General features: G+C 37.4%; 2 protein-coding genes across 3 annotated transcripts; one reads left to right on the top strand and one right to left on the bottom strand.

Annotated features, from left to right (window-relative positions):
* Positions 1-18378, top strand: LOC127961656 (myosin light chain kinase 3-like). Of its 2 annotated transcripts, none has more exons than XM_052560868.1 (13): positions 1-268; positions 5133-5226; positions 5340-5691; positions 7249-7700; positions 8464-8569; positions 9098-9191; positions 10343-10452; positions 11003-11144; positions 11865-11935; positions 13668-13796; positions 15367-15519; positions 17145-17280; positions 17392-18378. In XM_052560868.1, exons 1-13 carry the CDS (start codon positions 77-79, stop codon positions 17467-17469), a joined length of 2109 nt encoding a protein of 702 aa, XP_052416828.1. In that variant the 5' UTR covers positions 1-76; the 3' UTR covers positions 17470-18378. The 2 variants fall into 2 exon arrangements, with proteins under 2 accessions (XP_052416828.1, XP_052416827.1); XM_052560867.1 differs by lacking the exon at positions 1-268 and adding an exon at positions 2780-3587.
* Positions 18330-21669, bottom strand: LOC127961658 (origin recognition complex subunit 6). The gene is made up of 7 exons (XM_052560870.1): positions 21503-21669; positions 21281-21407; positions 20468-20631; positions 20305-20394; positions 19590-19699; positions 19182-19268; positions 18330-18969 (listed from the first exon to the last, which is right to left on the bottom strand). Exons 1-7 carry the CDS (start codon positions 21664-21666, stop codon positions 18839-18841), a joined length of 873 nt encoding a protein of 290 aa, XP_052416830.1. The 5' UTR covers positions 21667-21669; the 3' UTR covers positions 18330-18838.
* Between the last annotated feature and the right edge of the window lie 54 nt (positions 21670-21723).

The raw sequence follows: 21723 nt of genomic DNA, 5'->3' as shown, positions 1-21723 counted from the left end.
GGGCGGTGCGTACCCAGTAAATGGGCTGAGAGTGATAAGATAGTTCATGTTTGAGGGGTGATCTGTCCACTCCAGAATGTTACAGAACCCTGAGAGTCCGGGTCTGGGGGATATTAGTTTCTCGTGGCAGCCCACATTAGGAATGGAGTCCACTGAGTCCCACTTACCCAGGACAACAGGGCAATGCATGATGGGGACCTCTCTGTACAGATCAACGCTTCTGAACACAGGTGGCTTCAGTGTGTCAGACTACATCCGCAAATTCACAGTAAGACCCCGCTTTTGCATGAGAAAATTCAATATTTATAGAATATATTTTTAGATTATTCTAATAATGCTATAGATATATGGCTTATAATAACATGACTGGCAAAACTGTATGCAGTTACTTTTAGATTATTGTCATTAAAAAAAATCAACTACTATTTTAGGGAGTTAAATAAATATTTTAAATCTCACCTTATATGTGGGAATATTAAACTCTTATGGTAAAACATTTTTGTTTGCATATGTAAGCTACTTTTAATTCAAGTGGTTTGAAATTCTGAGGAGGAGGTTTTGTAAAAAAATTTTTACTGACAAACATGTTCAGGGTTGCCCTTACCTCTCACATGGAGAATATGTGATTACTTGAATTACTTTATCTGCGTACTTTGATCATTTATAAGCTTCTCTCTTGAGCTGTTGGTTTTGTTGTATGCTCTTTGTCATTTTCTTTTTTCTTTTCTTGTTGAGTCAAATCATCTCAGTATTGTTTCACAAATTGTTGCACATGTTTTTGACAATGGTGCCCTTTTGGCCTTTTGAAAAATTGCGCATTGTCTGTAACATTTTAAAGATGTTGTACATTAGAGAGCACAATCCCATCTCCTTTCTCAGAACAAAGAGAAAACATGAAAAGACAATTAGCTTGTGTGGGTGAGTGATGGAGAAAAACAATTCATTTCAGCTAAGCATATTTAGCTTGGGCTGTTAAATAGATGACATTTGATTGAATTTGAATTCATCTTGACACTTTATAGCACTCAGAGTGAGTTTTTATTGAATGGCCTGAACGGTAATGGGATTTGCGTCCAATTTACATACCCTCTCCCCGAGCGCTTTTGTCAGAGGGACTCTTCTGCTCTTTCAACTTTTAACGCTAAGAGTCCTTGCCATGTCAAACATCTTTATTAGGGCGCAGAAGGGATTGTAAAATGAGACTACAGTGCAAACATTCCCTTCAGAGAGGGCAAGGGTAAGCACCACTATGAACAACAGCATACATCCATTAACTTGTCAGAGCCCTTCAAAGCCATATTGTCTCCATCAGGCTGACGATGTACCACAAGTACAGCAGTTTAACAGCAGACTTGCATTTCCCTTCTTAACGCACATTCTGTACTCAACAGTTTTCTGTGATCAAAGAGGTTTTAATATATTAAGCAGAATTATAGTTATGCTTATCTCTGCCAAGCAGATATTCTTTCCCAGTGATGTTAGCTATCTTACTGGCCCGAGTCCTGTTGTGGAATGGAAATTGAGTTTCTTGTGTTGTGCCAGCTTGAAATAACAGATCCCCACCACCACTAAATAGTCAGCACGGAGCCACATTCCTGTGGCTGTCCTGACCCTGGTCTCTATCTCTATTGCATAATAAGGTTATATTATATTGTGAGCGTTGTGTTTTGGCATCCGAACACAGCAGAAAGTTGTTATAGAAGGATAAAGACAAAAAGTCCCTGGCTTACACATGGGACACTGACTTTACGGACAGAACATCCAGAGAGTTTAAGGTTCCCATCTCTAGAAGCCCCTTTATTAAAGGTGTCTTATATATTTGGTAGACAGTTTTAACCCAAGCAATTTACTGTGCATTCAAGCTATACATTTTATCACTTGTTAAAATGGGAATCAAACCCATGACCTGCATTGAGCTTTCAGCATGTTAAGTAAATAAACATGATTCTCTAATAAAGACTTAAAAATGATTTGCTTGTTTACCTTATAATTTCTTTAAAAACCTCTTAATAGATTTAATAGACAATAGGGTGAAATATTACAATAACATTCAGTTTTTCCAGTCTAGGTGAACTGATCAATTAGTCTATTTAACTTATAAATCTGCTATAGCTGTTTGTTAATTCATGTCTATTCATCATACATTAGCTAATAATTATAAAGTTGACTAAAGTGTAAAAATTAACTAGTAATAGACATAGGTAATAGAAATTTTATATTTTGTGAATGAATGTATACTATTTGAGTAAATTTGCCCAGGGATGTTTTCTTCTTTCAATGATTTTATTCCTGGTTATGATTACGTTGTTGTAATGATTCAGCTAATGCAAAGACTCATTAACTATGGCTGGATTCCAGATGAGGTCAGAGAGACACAGCTGTAGCATATCATTCTTCCTCATGCCAGCGTCAATAGACATTTATTTTTACTTAAAATGTCAGCCAATGTCACGTCACGTTCCAATGAGTAGGGTGTTAGGTGATATGTAGTTAGCAGCATAGGGATCCAGTGGTTGAGTCTCAAAGGAAGATGGATGCAACTCTGTCACAATTAATTTATAAAGAAAGTGTGATAAGAGTGAGATTTCATTTGTCTTTCCTCTACCTAATGACCGGCCATTTACAGAGGTCATTCCATTCATGCTCACCTGTCGGCAGCATCTGCTGAGAAGAGTTTAAATGTTTTGATGACGCCAAGAGACTGCTGGAACTTTGGCAATCAACCAAGGCCCGCTATAGGTCATATCAAAGGCCTGTCCCAGAGTATAGGATAGAGAGAGAGAGAGAGAGAGAGAGAAGAGGGGGAGGAAAATAGAAGTGGAGAGATAAGATACCCAATGGAGGTGTTTATTTAAGTGGTGCATGTCTCTGGCACATACCAACAACAGGGGCTGTCTGAGTTGTCTGTTTTGTGAGAGGCACACCGAAACAAGCATAGAGACCACGGGGAAACAGAAATTGGTTGTGGAGAGAACCGTGGGGCATCCTCTTTTTCTACATTTTCTCAGTGCATGTGACCGGGGCCAGCCATGAGTAAACAGGCAACTCTGGCCTCCTGTATTGCCAAGTTGTATGAAGGAGGCAAGCTGGAGAACTCTGGAACTCCATCTGGGACGGTCAAGAAGACGAGTCCAACTCTGATAGGTAGTCTGACCAATGTGGAGGTCAAGTTACATGCCCTGGAAGGAAAGGTGGAACAGATCGAACATACCCAGACAGAGGTCCTTCACAAGCTGAGTTCATTGTGCCAAGGAATGGAGGCGCTAGAAAGGAGCCTTATACAGCACAAGCAGGGTGCTCAAGAAGCAAACGTGATTAAAAATGGTCAGCGAGAGAGCAACAGTCTTCCTTTGCTGACTGAGGTCAGATCGCTTTGTGGCGAAACTGTGGATCTGCTTCATAATCTCAAGCATGAGAACCAGCAGCAGAGAGAGAAGATTGAATGCATGGAAAGTTCTTTGTCCACACTGGAGAAAGTATTAGGGTGTGTGGGGAATGCTTTCCGTAACTCAAAGATAGTGGAGTTCATCCTCAATGGTGTGGTGCCTTGGAGGAAACAAGGCCTTCTGAACACTGTGGAGGAAGAGGTCAGTAAGATCCTGCTCATCTGAGATCTCTGTTCCAAACAGATAAACAGACAAACACAGAGGTTATGTGATACTCAGTGTAACAGGTCAGATAATGTATGAAATCAGAGCTGTTGAATTCCAAGCTGTTTACTACAGCTCGAGGTGTGCCTGAAAATGAGGACAAATTCAAAACAGCGCGCAGGGTGAAATAATAAACCTAATGTGATATTGATTGTTTCTTTTAAAAGGAGCTCACGAAGAACTGGACATACTGTTTAGAACTCATTTTCTGCTCATCAGTTTGTTTGTTTTTTAGGTTGTTGCATTAGATCCTTACATTAACTGTATATGTTATGTATGTTACCATTTTATTAAGTTGAAATATGTCGCTGTGTGGTAGTTGTCTTTACTGTTCATAAGATGCCTAAATCTATTTTAGACAGAGTATGATAGTAGTTCATGCATTCACAATGGTTAAAATACACAAAACTGAAACCTCTGCTTTAAAAATTAATAGTAACTTAGTAATAACACAATAAATAATTCATAATAACATCCAATGCTATATTCAGCTGTCACAGTTGTCTGTGTATTGTTTTTAAGTATCATCTTTTTTCCTAACCATTGTTTTCTCCACTATTTAATTTGTTGGCTTATCTATTATTACTGCTAAGCTTGTTATATTTACAGCCAAATCTAACCTTTTACCAAGGTTGCTATTTTATCTATGACGAGGATGAATGGGCCTCGTGTTTCAAATTCCTAGAGTGGACATGTGACTGAGCTGATGGTGACCGAGTGTATGTTAACCCAGATTTGCAATTAGCAAAGCACAGTTTAAACCCATACCTTTATCACACATATTTTATGTTAAGTGTATGTGAATTTTCCTCTTACAATGCTCTTAGAACCACTTAGAGGACAAATTCCATTTTTTTTTTTAACTAGAGTGGCTGTACATTGGCAGATGCTATATTGTTAATTGTAGACTGCATCTCTTTCATAATTATGAGGTGACATTGCTTTTGGATCCAAGTTAAATTGTGCAATAGTTGGCTTAGCTAGACAATGGAGCCTTCCACACTGTGTGTAATAACAGCTCTTTTGTCAAACAGTTTCATTATTACAAGCATTTCATGCATCCAATCCCAAAAACCACAAAATGGAATGTTTTGTCACAAATCCCCCCTGAGTTGTGGGATGAACATGAAGCTACCTGAAGTGCCATTCTGTAAACAGGTTGACTATTATAATATTGCTTCACCATAATCAGCATAAGCATCATTTATTGTAATAATTAACGCACCCACTTCATGTTTAAAGATCATGGTGTAATCACTCATAGAAGTATTTAAGTACAACTAAGTACAACCAAATATATGAAATCAAATCCATCATTTTTAAAGTTCTGTTATTTCAACTGTGTGCTATTACTATCCACCAAATGTACACGGTCTGTTTCTGCAATTAGAAGAAAGCTGGTAAAGTGAAATACATGTTTTAATCATTCAGTACTGCATAAAGCCCAACTAAAGTATAATATATCTGCATTTGGATCCACAGAAAACCAAACCAGATGACAACAACTTTAAACCAAACAACAGTTTCTGCCACCGGAGCACACAGACCTCAGAGGAGGTTAAAGGAGTAATTTCAGGTATGAACAAAATATACCTTCAGCAAATTATGGACTATAAATGTTTTTATTAAAGAGATAGCGTGTGAAAAATGATATGTCAGTGATTTTTCCCGTATTATTTTAATGTACAGTTTTGCAAAATACAGCTGAGTTTGAACTCCAGCAGCCAGAGGTCACTGTTCCCACTGGTCCCAGCAGCCTACCTTTTCCTGAAGCCCTTACAGGTGAACGCGAACCTCTGACACCTGTTAGTACAGGAGTAAGGTCCAGAGCCTTTAGAAAGGCCAAGGAGGTCACTGTGAAAAGCAGAGCACCTGCACAGGTCCAGACATTTGCTTCTGATATCCAGCTGGAGGAGGAGAATGACGTGCATTATGTACCCAAACAAGAGACAGATATCTCAGCCGGCGCACCAGCTAATGCTGAATGTGTCACTGTGACAACAGCTAAAGTGCAAAAAGATTTGGCTCTTCCACAAGAGAGGTGAGACATTCCTACAAATTGCTGCCATTTAAGGTTCAAAAATAATTTTCCTCCCATCTTGAATTTTAAAAGGGATGCTGTCAGTGATATGTTGGATTTTCTAAGATTGTAGCAAAAATTGTCAAAAATTACTATGTGCTGAAAAGAAAACAGGTTATAACGGAAGACCGAACATTGTCATTGGCCCCCTTTGGAGATAATTACATAGCAGCTGATGCCAGTGTGGAGAACTAATTCTCTAATGGACTTTTTTCTAAACACTCTTCAAGAACTATCTTACATAGAAGAAGGGATCTGAACTGGTTAAAGGGTTAGTTCACCTGAAAATGAAAATTAGCCCATAAATTATTCACCCTCAAGTCAACCTAGGTGTATATGACTTTCTTCTTTCAGACGAATTCAGTCAGAGTTATGACACCCGATGGGTGTTGCATGCATCAGTACAAAAGAAGTTAAATAAAAAGCGCCCTTCCATAAAAAAAAAGTGTCTTACACAGCTCTAGGGGGTGAACAAAGGCCTTCTGTAGTGAATCGATGAGTTTTTGTAAGAAAAACATCCATGTTCAAATCATTCAAATCACTGACGGATTAACAAAATGAAAGGAAAAAAAATATGCCGAGTTTCAGTTTGTGACGCGATCCAAAGTTCAGGGAAAGGAAAATGAGACCGCAGAAAGTTTGTTGTTTTTTTTATTTTGCAAAAGCTTTATAGTTTTATTCATTTAGCCAATCTTTTTGAAAGATGTTTTATATCAATCTATTTAGTAGGATAGTGATTTCACCTGACTAGTACTACTTCAGACTTTCACATATCTTCTAATTTGTCAGTTAAAGGTCCCGTTTTTCATGCTTTTTTGAAGCTTTGATTGTTTTTACAGTGCAATATAAAATGTGTTCATGTTTCACGTGTAAAAAAACACAGTATTTTTCACACAATTCACCTATCTGTAAAATTTTTGGTCAATGAAGCTTTTAGCAATTATTTAAAATGCACCTGATCCCTCTACCCAATAATCTAGAAACAATGTGAATGAACACCACAACAGCTTAAGCTGCAAATCTTGCATAACAAAATATTTATGTCACTGCCAAAACCGTCTTATAGCCGTGTTTTTCTCATCTTTTGCAAGAGTTAAAAAAAAAGGCAGAGTGCTGATAATGCAATTCCAAGTGCTCTGTATTTTAATGTGTTAGTTGTGTGTTTTGCACTGAGGCACAAAAGACCGTCTCCCTCAAATAACAGGCTAGGTTATGTTATGTCATTAGACTAATGGCCAAGGTCTTGAGATTACACGATGCGCCATTGTAACTATAGTGGCTGAATCCACGTTGCCAGGCATTATGAGTTTTAGGCCATTTAGTTTTATTCAAAAACATTCCAGTCAAAGACCTTGTGCTGCTGTTGGGTTTGCTGTTATTCACAGCAGCTACTCATGTTTCTTGATGACCATTACCTGCATATCTTTCAATTGATTACATATATCAAGGTCTCACATACATAACTGTAAAAAGTGAATAAACAGCACATCAAATGGTTGTTCTTTGGGTTATTCACAGGGCTCTTGAACAGGCAGATGTTTCACAGGTTGGTGAAGAGTCTTCATTCAAGTCAGTAGATCCTGAGCAACAAGTGGAGCCAAAGGTTGAGGTTCCTCAAAAACAGGCTGAGGTTTCTCAGGTAGATGATGAGGCCTCATTGAAACGGTCAGTTCCTGGACAGCATCAACTAAAGAAGGATGTTCCTCACAAACCTCTGCTCTGCACCAAAGAGCCCGTCGACGAGGTCAGTTCACAACATAGAGAGACAGTGGAGAGTGTAACACCTGAGGGAAAGACAGAATCTGAGCCGGCTAACAAGAAAAATGAAAACAAAACCATTGGGAAGATTTTGGAGTCTGACGCAATAAAGAACTGTGCAGCTACTAGTCCACAAAAAACAGCCATTGTTGAGGGAGCAAAAGCAAAATCGTCACCTTTTAGAAAAGCTGAGTCACAGCTAATGATCATTGGTAAGTTCATGTTCTTACCACCAGCTGAAAAAAAAGAATTTCTTCTGTGTTGATACACCCTCACTAGCTAGGGATGGGGATTGTGAAACAAAAATATATGAATCCAGAACATTTAATGATATTATTAAGAAATAAATAGTTAGGAGAAAAAGAAATCTAACTGTGTTGGATTTCAACTCATAAGAGCACAACAATTACATGCTGTTTAAAAATCTGATTCCAGTCAGTCTAAAGCAATAAGTTCAGCTTCACCTCCAATCTGACTATAATTCACCTCGGCACTGAATATTTCAAATACATTTTTTAATTGATGAAAACGATGTAATGCATTTCTTGCTTCACTAAAATAATTGTCTCATGAGTAGTTCATTCAGGAGTCAGATTACATTGTGATGTAGGTTTGTGATTCACTAAACAGTCACTCTTTTGGGAGTTGGACTACAGTAGTTGTGCTGTATGTTATTTGACTCACTAAAAAGAATCGAGATGGTTGGGAAGTCAGGACTACACGGGTTGTGCAATGACAACAGTAAACAGTGGATACATGTGATGAACAGTGACACTGGTAATACCATGTGACAAAAATGATCAGTTAGGCTTATTTAGAAAGTATTGTGACTTTGTAAATCAACTTTCAACCAATCCAATTCTTCACTTTTAATTATAACTAAGCAGCTTATAATTTGTCAAAGGTCAATGTGAAAACATTTTGCAAACAGGACTTGTCAGCATGCTACAGTCTGTGTTGATGTTTGTTTTTTAGATGACTGTCCACCTCTCCCAGCCCCGTTTGAGCACCGCATTGTCAGCGCCAAGCAGGTTCCCATGAACTCATATTACGCCGTCAAACCTGATGAGGTGCTTGGCGGGTGAGTCCACACACACACACACACACATATATATATGATACTGGCTAACATTTTTCTCTTGGCACTATCTGTATATATTGTGTTAGCCCAGCTGTGTCTGTCATGCTGACAACAGAGCAGCAGATAGGAGTATTAAGTGGAGGGGGGTAACTCTTTCTCCAGGACTGGTAGAGAAGCATGCAGGCACTGCCCATGGAACATACAGCAGTTGAATGACTGGTCCAAACAGACAAGGGCTCATTTAGACCTCCTCTGCACCTCTCGCTCCACATATGCCACAAATAAGCACTGGCTTGTTTTTTGACTCATCATTGGTAGAGTTTATTTTGGGCAGGTGTTGAGCAGGTCTGTTTGCATGGAACTTATTTTCAGCCAGCAGCAGTCGCCATCTTGACGCAAACATGTTATCTCACCCCATGGAGACACAGTGAGAGGAAAGACAGCAAATAGTGACAGATAGCTTTCACAAAGGTTGAAATGATTTCCATAGTGCATGAAATGAAATCTGTGTGTATGTGTTTGTTGCAGAGGCCGTTTTGGACAGGTGCACAAGTGTGCTGAACTGTCGTCAGGTCTGACGCTGGCTGCTAAGATTATAAAAGTCCGGGGAATGAAAGAGAGAGTGAGTACAAAATATGCATAAACCATTAGTGTTTCAAAAATGTTTACCCCCCCCCCCTTTCTCCATCTTCTCTTTCTCTTCCCTCCCACTCCAATCTGTCCATCACTCTGTTCCTGTTAGGAAGCTTTATGAGAACACTTCCTTCTTGACAACCACTGACAGTTCTGCGCACATGAGCATATGAAAAATGTGCACACATTAACACATGCCCTTGCACTCTCGCACATAACATAACACCCATAGTCCCTCAAGTACATGGAAGTGCATGTTGTTTCTAGCATCTGTATTAAAAAAGCATACATCCATGCAGAAAAGCACGTTATATTTATACAGCGCTCCAAACACTGAGCTGTTTTCATATAACGTGAAATATAAAAAATCTTTGCCCATGCACTTTCATCAGTTCCAAACATCCTCCAAGCTTCAACAAGTGCCGCTAATTCCATCTAATGACAGCTCTTCTGTCAAAAGCACTTGCCCTCAGTGCAATGCCTTTCTCTCCCCTCTGTTCTGTCAGTTGTCGTCATTAGAGAGCAATCAGTGAGGAACGGGCAAGTACAGATCATTTTCAATCTCTCACGGTTTAATTCCACAAATGTCAAAAGAGCAAAAGAAGTCAACACACAGTCGCACAGAGGATATCTCTCTATAAGTATAATTTCTGGAAACATTAGCATTTTGAAATGCTCCTTCCTAATGACAACATGATGCTCCATTCCTTCTGCATGCACCGTCTGCTTAAAAAAGTGCCAGAGAGAGAGGAAGAGTAGCTTCATATGAAATAATTCAATGGATTTCCTGGGTCATTCAACAGAATAGTGGACAGGAAGAGGCAGAATAACTAGGGCTGACAATTACAGGGTTGGCAACGGCTGTCAAGTCCCATTTCAGAAGCTGTTTAAATGCTTGTATTTGCACCCCCATGCAATCATTGTCAATCCACTTCCAGCACTTTAACTGCACAATTTAAATTCTGAAATAGCATCTCTCTTGCTAATGACCTAATTTCTAACCCTGCCGCTATCATCCTTTTGAGAGTGTAACAACACTTTTCCTAAGCTTAAAATATATGCTTTAGACAGCTGTTTGAAAAGGAAAAGCATTGCAGATGATCATTTATTTGTATTTTATTTTTTGTGCTTTTATTCCAGGATGAAGTGAAGAATGAGATTGGAGTAATGAACCAGTTAAACCATGCAAATTTGATTCAGCTGTATGATGCTTTTGAGTCTCGAACAAATCTCACACTTATTATGGAATAGTAAGTATACCCCAAATTTACTAGAAAGGTTCGTTTAAATATTTACGACTTATATATAGTATAAAATTGGTCTAAATATTAATTCTAACTTGGCTTCGGATAATATTCATTAGGCTTCATTTGCAAAGCAAATTTTCTCTCCTGGACTGGTCCTCACATTCTGTCGCAAGAACATAGAGCACCCACACATGCCACTGTACACAGACATAATGGTGTGTCATCTTCCTGCCTTGTTCACAGATTTAATTCACATTTTTGATGGTATTTAATTTGCTTTTAATTGAAACATGAATGTTTTGTGTGAATATTAATATTTGTAATACAAAACATACCTATAAATGATGAGGCTTTTTTCTGAGATGGATATTTTTAAATAAGGTATGGAAAGAGTCTTAAAATTTAGTTTTGTTTTCGCATTAAAAAAAACTTGCACTTAAATGGCTTAAGCCGCTTAATGTCAATATGCTTGGCCAAACAGACTAAACTAAAAGAGAGGAGTTAATACGTGACGGTTCATTTGAAAAAATCTTTCCATGGTGTGTTTTTTCAGTGTGGAGGGTGGTGAATTGTTTGAGCGTATCATTGATGAGAATTACCAGCTGACGGAGCTGGATGCCATCGTGTTTACCAGGCAGATTTGTGAAGGGGTTCAGTACCTTCACCAGCAGTACATTCTCCATTTAGATCTTAAGGTAAACCGCACAGCCAGCACTGAATGTTATAATATGACACTGACAGGATTAGCAGTGCATAGTGTCGGCTGTCTCTACGGAAAAATCCACCAGCGAATTATCCATGTTTGTCAACATTTGCTGTCTGAATGTCATAAGTTTTAATTAGCATACTGCCATGGGACTTGTGCCCTGTGATGCTTGTGAACATGTTGTTTATAGAAATATGAAATGCACACCATTACATACATTGCTTATGGAAAAGTAAAAGACTGTTCACACCAAGGACAACAATGATAATGATAAACATGCAGTCTTAAAAGTTTTAAAGTAGCAGTAGAGTCCACCCCAGAACTGTCACGATAATGACACAGAGAAAATATTACTTTTAGAAGGTTTTTCCACAGATGATGAACGATAAAAACATTGACAGCCAATTAGAAGTCAATTCTGATTTAAAAAGCTCAAACATTTAAAGCGACAGACGACAAAACTGTAGCACACATGTACAGTAAACAGAATGATGATATTAATTGGTTTAGATATTACTATAGTTATCGTTAAATGTATCATTCTTGGTGTGAACAATATTTCCTGTCTTTAATGTGAAACATGAAAATTGTTATTTACATTGTTATTAGTAGTAACAATAGGTAAGTTATATTAAGTAATTATGAATACATAATCAATTTTAATCTGAATCTTTTTTATCCCTTACTTTTTATATTTTCTTCAATATAGCCAGAAAATATCTTATGTGTGAACAGCACAGGGAATCAGATCAAGATCATTGACTTTGGACTCGCCAGAAAGTAAGCAGACCTCATTAAATCCTCTTATTATCAAAAAGTTGGTTTAGAAATACTTACATGATTTTTTCATTTTTACATTTTTTTTTTAATAATAATAATAATATACTTAATAATAAACTTTTATTTAAAGGCGCATTTCATGGCACTCAAGGACACCTTACACAATTCATTAAAAAAAAAGACATTACTCAATCAAACCAGTACAACAACAAACATTAAATCACATAAAAGCCTGCCTAAACAGATATGTTTTAAGACGAGATTTAAAAACTGAGAGACTAGAACTGTTGCGAACTTCTACAGGAAGAGAGTTCCATAAATGGGGAGCAGCAAAGCCAAAAGCTCGTGACCCCAGAGAAGTTGTCCGAGTGCGTGGCTGAACAAGTGTAAGTGCAGAAGCAGATCTTAGAGTGCGGGAAGGAGTGTGTATATGAAGAAGAGCATGGAGATATGAAGGAGCCAAATTGTTAAGTGCTTTGTAAGTTAAAAGTAAAATTTTAAAATTCACACGGAATTTAACCGGGAGCCAATGCAGCTTCTGTAAAACAGGAGAAATGTGTTCAAAAGTGGAAGTTTTGGTAATGACTCGAGCTGCAGCATTCTGTACTAACTGTAATTTATGAAGAGATTTGGAAGGAAGCCCATAAAACAAAGCATTACAATAGTCAATTCTTGATGTTTAAGTGTAAAAATGAAGTACATTTCTCAGTCTTGTAGAATTATGTCCCTAATTTCACTCTTAAAATAAAGTGTTATAATAATGTTTTCAGCTGACATCAAGTCTTCTGATTCCCACCACTGTACTGACACACTGCACACGGTCACCATGACTACAGACACATTCCTTCACCACTGTTCATTTTTTGACATCTTTGTCCACTTTAAGCTTCAAGAGTTTGAAAGCATTGTCACAGTCAGTGTAACTGTTAGAAACTTGCAAAACTTTTTTATTTTGCTTAATTTATGAATCTTCTGTGATTTACATGTTTTTCATTTAGCAGACACTTTAATCCAAAATGACTTAAAAATGAGAAACACTACAACAAAAGCTAGGTATGCTACAGAGACAGCAACATAAGAAATGCCACAATGCAGAGTGCCAGAATTGCTCAGAGAAGTACAAAAAAGAAAGTACAGAGGTAGGTGAGACTCTGTGGAACGACTAAAAGAGAAAAGTAGAGCTTTTTAAAACAGTAAGTACAGTATGAGTCAAGATCTCACAGGGGAGTTGTGTGTTTTCTAAGAGTGGAGAGGGAAGATCATTCTACCACTGAGGTGCCGTGAATGTGAAGGTTTGGGGAAAGTGGTTTCAAGCCTCTTTGTGAGGACGCCATGGGATTCCTCTCACAAACTCCCCTCAGATTTCTGAAAGAAACACAAATTTGCAGAAGTGAGTAGGTAGAGAGTACAGAGCCAGTGACTGTACTTACACCAATATTTTTGCATTGAACTTGTGTGGGCTGCAATTAGGATCATTTGAGATTAGACTTTAGATGGGCTTAGATAGGAGGGGTCTGAATTTCCTTGTTGTCTTTTGTAGAGTGCAAAAATGCATAATTGAGTGGTATTTCTTATTTGGTCAACTAATTTAAAAGGTCCTGCCCAACCTGGTTGTATTATAGCAAGGTTTGTTGTATGAGTTTGGGTCAGTTGTTTTTTGTTTATTTTTGAATGGGTATAATATAAAGTCCAAAAACAAATCTGCCAAATGTGTCTGTTTCTCTCCCAACAGGTATAGACCCAGAGAAAAGCTGAAGGTCAACTTTGGGACCCCAGAGTTCCTGGCACCAGAAGTTGTCAACTATGACTTTGTGTCATTTCCTACAGACATGTGGAGCGTTGGTGTCATCACATACATGCTGTGAGTACACAACTAGAAGCAGTAAGGCAGATCTATGAATGCAGCATTTATTTCACTTATTTCAAAAACATTGTGCAGACTTCCAACGTTTAATAGAATGTAAAAATTGTCATTAAAGAGTCAGAATTGACATTCATAAAATATGCACATATGCATTAATGATGTATGTGTTGTAGGGAAAAAAAAGTCACCCTTTCTTTCCACACTGAATTGCACAGTGGCGTAGACGGAGTGAAATATCAGCGAGATCAAAAGCCAAATGCAAATGTGACGCTCCATGAAAGCTTTAGAGGGCTCATCTAAGAGCATTGAATAGAGCCCTGATAAAAGGGCACCAGTTCCATACAGCTGAAAAAGCATGTTACTAGCCCTGCTGCTCTGAAAAAAAAAAACACACAACAAGCAAGCAAACATAACATCCCATCTCAGACCCTGCACCCCCATCACTCTCTCCATGAGCAGTGCTGGCCATGGATGACCCTCTACTCTGGCCAATAGAATAGCAGCTCGGCCTCAAAAACTGAATGAAGACTAATGACCTGACAGCTGTTGGTGGAGAATTAGAAGGGCTTGCCCATCCCAAAAATATGTGTGTCACCTACTTCACACTTCTGAGAACTGAACACCCAACAAGACTCAGGTGTTCAGTGTATTCATTTAATTATAGCTTTTTATTTCAAGTAGACACAAACACATAATTGTGTTAGTGGTGAGTTAAGCCACTATAATTGTTTGTTGTCCTCATTTCAAGTTTTTATAGATGGTATTGGTGTTGTGGTCGCTTATCCATATACTTTATATATTTATATTCAGTTTTTTGTTAACACTTTCAGTGTAGTTCAGTCAAAATCCCTTCGGAAACATATCAGCATTGCATTTATAACATTTATTAATGTTAATTTATAAATATTGTTGTAAAAAATTAAAAAAATTAAAAAATTGTAAGTTCATGTTCATTCATTATAAATTACCTGTTTATTTCTAAATATTAATTTATACAACTTGAAATTTTAAAAATGGCTCTAGTGGTGACCCAGTGCTTGTTGTACATGCTAGGTGCTTGTTGTTTGTTTTATGTATGTGTGTATATGCTAAAGTGAAATGTTGAGTTTATTTACATTTGTATATTTTTATCATTGTTCTTGTATAATTGTTATGTTTTGTTGATTTTGTAATGGTGTGTTGTGTTTCATGGACAATAAAGGAACTAAATAACTAACATAATATATCATTAAACACTATAAATGCTGTAAAAGCATTGTTCATTGTTCTAATGCATACTGTTTTAGAACAATTTTTTTACCTTAAGTATCGGTATTTATTAATTAAACTGCATGGTGATTTCAACAAAACATACAAATGGGGGAAAATACAAACACAATTCAGTAATGGTAAAAAGTCAAAAATATTCACAGTGCTTCAATAAGAAAATTTCAAAGTAGATCAGAATGGTAAAAAGCAGAGATATAAGTGCACCTTTTTTCATGTCATACTTTGATAAGCTTAAAACTAAGGGTGAATAGATTTCTAGGTTGTTCACTCACTTCATGATTTCTTTTTATTTTTTCAGTCTGAGTGGTCTTTCTCCCTTCATGGGTGACAACGACACAGAAACAATGAACAACATTATGCACGCCAACTGGGACTTTGATGCAGAGGCATTTGAGAACGTGTCAGAAGAAGCCAAAGACTTCATTTCCAGCCTTCTTGTGACCGCCAAATGGTATTCATCCATCCATCATTATTCCACTAGTAAAAAACCTTGAAGTATAGAATACAAGTCATGCTTTCTATCACACATGCTTCAGTATAGCAGCCTGTCTCCTATTATTTTTCCTCGTTTCTGGCCACCTGTCTTCTGGCTTTAAGAGCCTCACTTTTCTCTTCCATCTCTCAGTCATTGCCCCACTTTGACCTGCTCAGGTTCCCTTAATGCATCCAGACATCAAAACTGAAACCTCTCAAAATATAATGCTGTACACCAAAAAATGACATATAATTGGCTGGTGACGTAAGCATGGCCCAGTGTTATTTTAAAGTGTTTGGAGCTCACCCTCATGATGCTCTGTCTTAGATAACCTCTCCCACACAAGGGCTGTACTGCTCAGCTGGCATGAGATAATAGCAGGCTGGCACAGCAAGTGGCCATGAGAGGGCACATTGCCTTTTGCTCACTATCTTACCACGGTCTATGCAGTACAAGTGATAGTTAATGATCCAGTGCACTATGACAAGGTGCATTTAGACGCAGCATGACACCCACTCTGGCCTTCCTCCCTTCTCTTTATCTGTGGTGACAATGTTGTCTAATGACCCCATCACAGCCCCCCACATGAGCCGTGTGATTCATATCACCCATGTACATACACGCTTTCAGCCAATGAATACTAATGGATTATTGGCATGATGATAATGTAGCCCTAGTAGGCTATAATCAGCTGGATTGCTTGCGTCTTTCCAACTGGTAAAAATGCACTCATGTGTACGCAGGTTTGACCAAGTCATGATGTTCAGGTATATCTTTCAGCAACTTTCAGGACTTAATCTGTTCCTCTCGCTCAAATAAAGATGACTGTCTTTTGGCTCTGTTAGCCACGCTAGCCCGGTTAGCCAAACATCAGGACAGTTAGCAAAGACTTGCTAAACTTGTTGTGGTCTAATTGACTTGATCGAGTGGACGCCCGCAACAGAAATGAAGAGTGCAAGACTGTCACAGGTCTGAAAAATGCCAAAGCTAAGTGCTCTATTGCTAATACTGCTTTAGAGAGGTATTTGAGGCTAAGTGTAGCCCATTATTCATCATGTTTTGAAACTCGCGTGCCCCAAAATTGCAAGATTTTTGAGGAAAACTATCCAGTGTGCAAGTTAATTTAATCAGATAGAATTAGGTATTTAAAAATGAAGTATTGCAGATTTTATTGGTGCAGAGTAGGCTATGTGTATTTTGTAAAATCCAACAGCTTTTTTACCACTTAATTAGAAGAACCAAAACTAATAAACTCTGTCGCCTTTTAGAGACTGAACAGAAATGTAGAAGTTTATTTTAAAGTGCAAAGTACATTTTATAATTTGGCTATAACTTTTCTTAAATGTGATATCCTCAGTGATGTATGCCACTTCCAGACAAGGCAACCATTGAAATGAGACAGTTAGCTTAACATGTTTTCATCAAAACATGAAATATACGTATTATGATATATAAATGTGTATTAAAGTTCAACGTGTGATTGATAATCATTACACAGAAAGGTCTGAACTGTATACTGCATTTCATGGAACTGTTTGTTTCTTTGAGCACCGGATGTTTTTATGATCTTAATGTGTGTGTCTGTCTGGTCTCTATGGTAGCAGCCGAATGAGTGCATCAGGGTGCATGAAGCATAGTTGGCTAAATAACCTGGAGGACAAGGCCAAGGTGTACAAAGTTCGGCTAAAATCTCAGATGAGGCTTCAGCGTTACCTCGCTGCTCACCGTCAGTGGAAGGTACGGAATCACCAGTCAGTGCATGTGTTTGATTCTAAATGGATTTAGAACAGATGGAATTGCACCAGCATTACATATGATCCTGTTCTTATGGTAACTTTGTTTTTACAGAAACATTTCTATGCGGTTGCTGCAGCAAACAGGTTGAAGAGGTTTCAGCAGAGCAGATCAGTCAGTACTCCAAATTAACAATTAACCTGCAGTGTCAGCAGCTTGAGAGGACATCACAACGTTACTCCACACACTGAAAAATGAACTTGTCTGAAGATTTGAAATTGCTTTTAAGAAAGTGTTTAATATGTTCTTGCTTTGTTTCTAGCCAGTGGAAAAACATTGTGTTAAAAAGTGTCACATTTTCTTAATGTACCTTGTTTGGAACACCATTGCATTTAATTTACACTTCTTTATCATGCTTTCACACCAGGAGTGTATGGCATGGATTGCAGGGCATGCTTTTGAACCACTTGAAAAAGCTTTTTCTCCCTTCTGTGAAGGTGTTTTTCTTGGGCATAAATGCCTTATATTAGTATTTAAAAGAAGCGGTTTTTATTCTCATCGTTCAGTATTTTGAGTAAAACATACAGAGCATGACGATTTGATGTAGAAACACTGTATTCGTTCTAGATTTACAATCTTTCTTTAGCCTGTTGATTAGAACTGGAAACAAAACCTGAATAAGAGCCTCAGCTGGCATGGTGTTTTTATTTTTTTTTAAACTTGCATTTAAAACATTTCAAACAGTTCTGGAATATTTGAAAGTTAATATTGTGCTTTTTAAGAATTTGTGTGGATGCACACATTCATATGGTAATAGTATAATCACAAATAAATGCACAAATGTGGTTCTGTGCTTGGCAAGGCAATTGGCATACAAGTACACAGAAATTAGCACAGAATTATAGGGCTGTTCTGTTTTGCTATTTCTGTCGTATCTCACATAATGGAATAGAAATCATTGTATTGGGTATTTTCAGCACAATATAAATGGTCACAAATTACCTGTAGAAAATGAGTGTTTAATCAAAACATAAAAAAAAGAAATAATCGACTTGTCAAAAATACACATTTTATTCATAATAAAATCTTATTAAACTGTAAGCAGATAAGCCATTTCTCATTTCTTAAATGGATAAAACCCATCCAGATGATCATGAATGCATTCTACTCCTCCTGTGAGATTTTACCACAGAACACTGTGAGCAAACAAAGTCATACTGTCACCAGACATAATCATCCAAATCATGATCGATTAAACACCACAATTTAAACATCAACACAAACTAAATGCACCTCGATAAAATCGAAATAAGAAACTTAATTAGTAAACCTTTGCACAATATAAAATCTGTCATAAAATGGTAACCATATTTTCACCCGAGAAATGGCAATTAAACAACGGATAATAAAAAGTGCTGTGATTCCTGTGGAAATGTCCATATGTAAACGGAACAAATTTACACAAGGAGCCAGAAGGGGGCAGACTTTTTTTATACAGTCTATGGTAATGGAGTATTAAATCCAACTCAAAGTAAAGTCCTGTTGACATTATAAACGGTGTTCAAGAATCTATTGTCTTTGGTTTTAAAGCATTTTCAAGAATTTTTCTTTTCCACTCTTCATAATTTTGTGTCTCTTCTTCCTCCGTCTTCTCAGCCCTCTCTCGCTTAGGGGATGTTGAAAGCTTTTCATCTTGGAAAAAGCCAAAAAGACAATTACTTTTAATCCTCAAACATATATTCTATTATTAAATATTACATGTAGAAATATTATTTATTAGTCTTCTTAGAGAAAAAAAAATGCTTAGGAACAGAAAATGTCCTTCCATTGTAACATAAGGGCAGCTTATGGGTACAATAAGAATTTGCCATTATTATTTACTGTGGTAAACATGGCTTTCTTACCATCTTCTCCTGTTTCTAGCATTTCAGTGATTGTCTTCTGCCTCTTTTGAACAGTTTTGACTGGTTTCTCCATAGATGAAGCCTCATCTGAGGGTACAGGGAGGGAGATAGAACGAATTAGTCAGCTTAATATCATAACTTCAATAACTACTTGAGAAGAAACAAGCTGCTCTTTGATGATGAATTACACAAAATGAATATATCTAGATACATTGTCTAACTGTGATAAGTCTGTAGCTATTGTAGCCAGTCAAATGTGTTTCTTTGTGACAGATCTCTTTGAAGTTTTTTTTTTTTTTTTTCACTTTAATGAAGAACACGAAAGCCAGGCCAAGATCTCCTACAAAAATGTCTTTATTCACTTTAATTAGGCAATGTGTCACATTTGTTTGAAGAATTCACACTCACTGCAGATCTCCTGTCCGAGTTTCTGAAACTGTGTGCACAGCCGGTCAAAGATGCCCTTCTTTGCGCCAGATGAAGAGGCTAATTTCCTGTCAGTTCTGATTTTCATGCACCTTCAAAAAGGAAGGAAAGAAACCAATTTATTTTTCCATCTTCATTAACTGAATATAAACCAGGTGCAGTTTAGATTTAGAGATTTATTTGGCTTGCTGACATGCATAAAATATTTTGGACCCATCTGGGAGCTTTTGTTGTTTATTATCATACAGTAACAGAGTTAGGTTGGATAACAATAGTCCCACACAGGCTCAGTAGATTAAGGCAGTCTAATGTCTGCAGTACCACCTTTAAGACAGTAGCATTTCTAATACAAGCACTCACTTTCATAGAGCCTAATATGCAAATAAACTCGCTATAAGCACGGACAGGAACAACCATGACTACATTTAACAACTATGTGATAACCAATCCAAGATCTGACCTTTCCAAATGTAATTAAAGCTCCAAATTTAATGGTTACTCAATGCACCTCTCATAGCCTCATATTAAAGTACTTTGACCACAGTGACACTCTGAAGAGCTTAATGAGGTTCAAGAGACAATTGAGCTCCCAACCAAAATTATGTAATTATCAAACACAATCATCCACCATCAAGTATTTTTGAACCAGTCATTATTGACTCCATGACAATGAGACATCACAGCAATCTACACTCACTTGCATGCTGCATAGAGAGCTGCTGTGGTAAAGAGAGGCTTTGACAGGTCAAGGTCTTGATGCTGAGCAGCAGGCAAACTGGTCTCATACCTTGAACAAATACATGCAAGTTTAGAAGTCATTCAGTTAAGATTTATTGCACTGATGCAATGTGAAGGCTCACCTCTGAAGGATCTGAGAGGCCACTTTAACCGCTTCCAAACACCCGAACTGCACTGCAAGATCTCTGAGACCCAGGTTTGACTGCAGGCCCAGCATGCACTCCATAGCCTTCAGATTACTGGAGTAAACCTTAGGACTTAGTCCAGACAGTTTGATGGCATACTCCTATCCAGTATAAAGAATATTTATTTGGATAATTACAGCAAAAAAAAATAAAAAATACAACTTTTACTAAATGTTAATGTGTACCACATATTGTGTAAAATATTCAACGCTTCGTGTGAAAGTTGTTTTGATAATTTTTTAATCACGTAATTAAAAATTAATTATCTGTGGATAAGCATTCTTTATATTAAATATTAGATATGTGATGCAATTGGACAAGATAATTTTTCTATTAACTGTCAACCAGGCTGTAATTTTGTCTAAATGATGGCAAAAGGTGTTTCCTAATTATGTTGGTATATTTAGAATACATACATTGCTATAAAATTAGGGCTGGAAAAACACTGTAATAAGCCATTTAATTATAAAATGATAATTTATTTCCATAAAGAAAGCAATTTTATTTAATACAGAATTTGAGGCGAGATGGAAAGAAAAATTTATTGTGATGCCACAACTGGACAGTGTTAGGGATAAATAAAATCAATAGGCAAACACCAGAAAGTCTACTGGGCTTAACGTTTATAGAAAATTATGATATTACAGTTATAGTAACATAACATACATACATACATACATACATACATACATGCCCACATCACTACGCACTGATGTGTAGAATAAATAAATATAATGAAGCGGATCTTACCTTGTCTAGAGGAAATTTCATGGAAGTCGCTGCCAACTCAAGGCAAATAATGGCCTTGCTGGTGGCTGTAACAGAACCCAGTCCAACACATTTCACCTGGGATAATCGCATGTATTCCTCGGCTTGACTGAAAGTAAATGACCAGAATTAGTTATGTTTACTTCGGATTGAACCACTGAATCTCAAAACAAGCGACTGGTCACTCGACACTGGGACACTTACCTCAATACTTTAACAGCCGTTATCCCAATCTTCGACGCAAGTTTACGAAATAACTCTTTATCCATTTGTAAAGATGCTCGGATCTTATCTGTAACCACAACACACAATGGAATCCTTTCCGCAGATTTGGTTTCGCGCGAAAACGAACATAGGCCACACCCCATATAAACGTTCGGACCTGCCATTGGTGGATCAAGAAATGGGCGTGGCCAGTGTCGTTG

The sequence above is a fragment of the Carassius gibelio genome, chromosome B7, assembly GCF_023724105.1.
Source record: "Carassius gibelio isolate Cgi1373 ecotype wild population from Czech Republic chromosome B7, carGib1.2-hapl.c, whole genome shotgun sequence".
Classification (NCBI taxonomy): Eukaryota; Metazoa; Chordata; class Actinopteri; order Cypriniformes; family Cyprinidae; genus Carassius; species Carassius gibelio.
The sequence above is the reverse complement of the archived record's forward strand: the minus strand, read 5'-3'. Positions and strand labels throughout refer to the sequence as shown.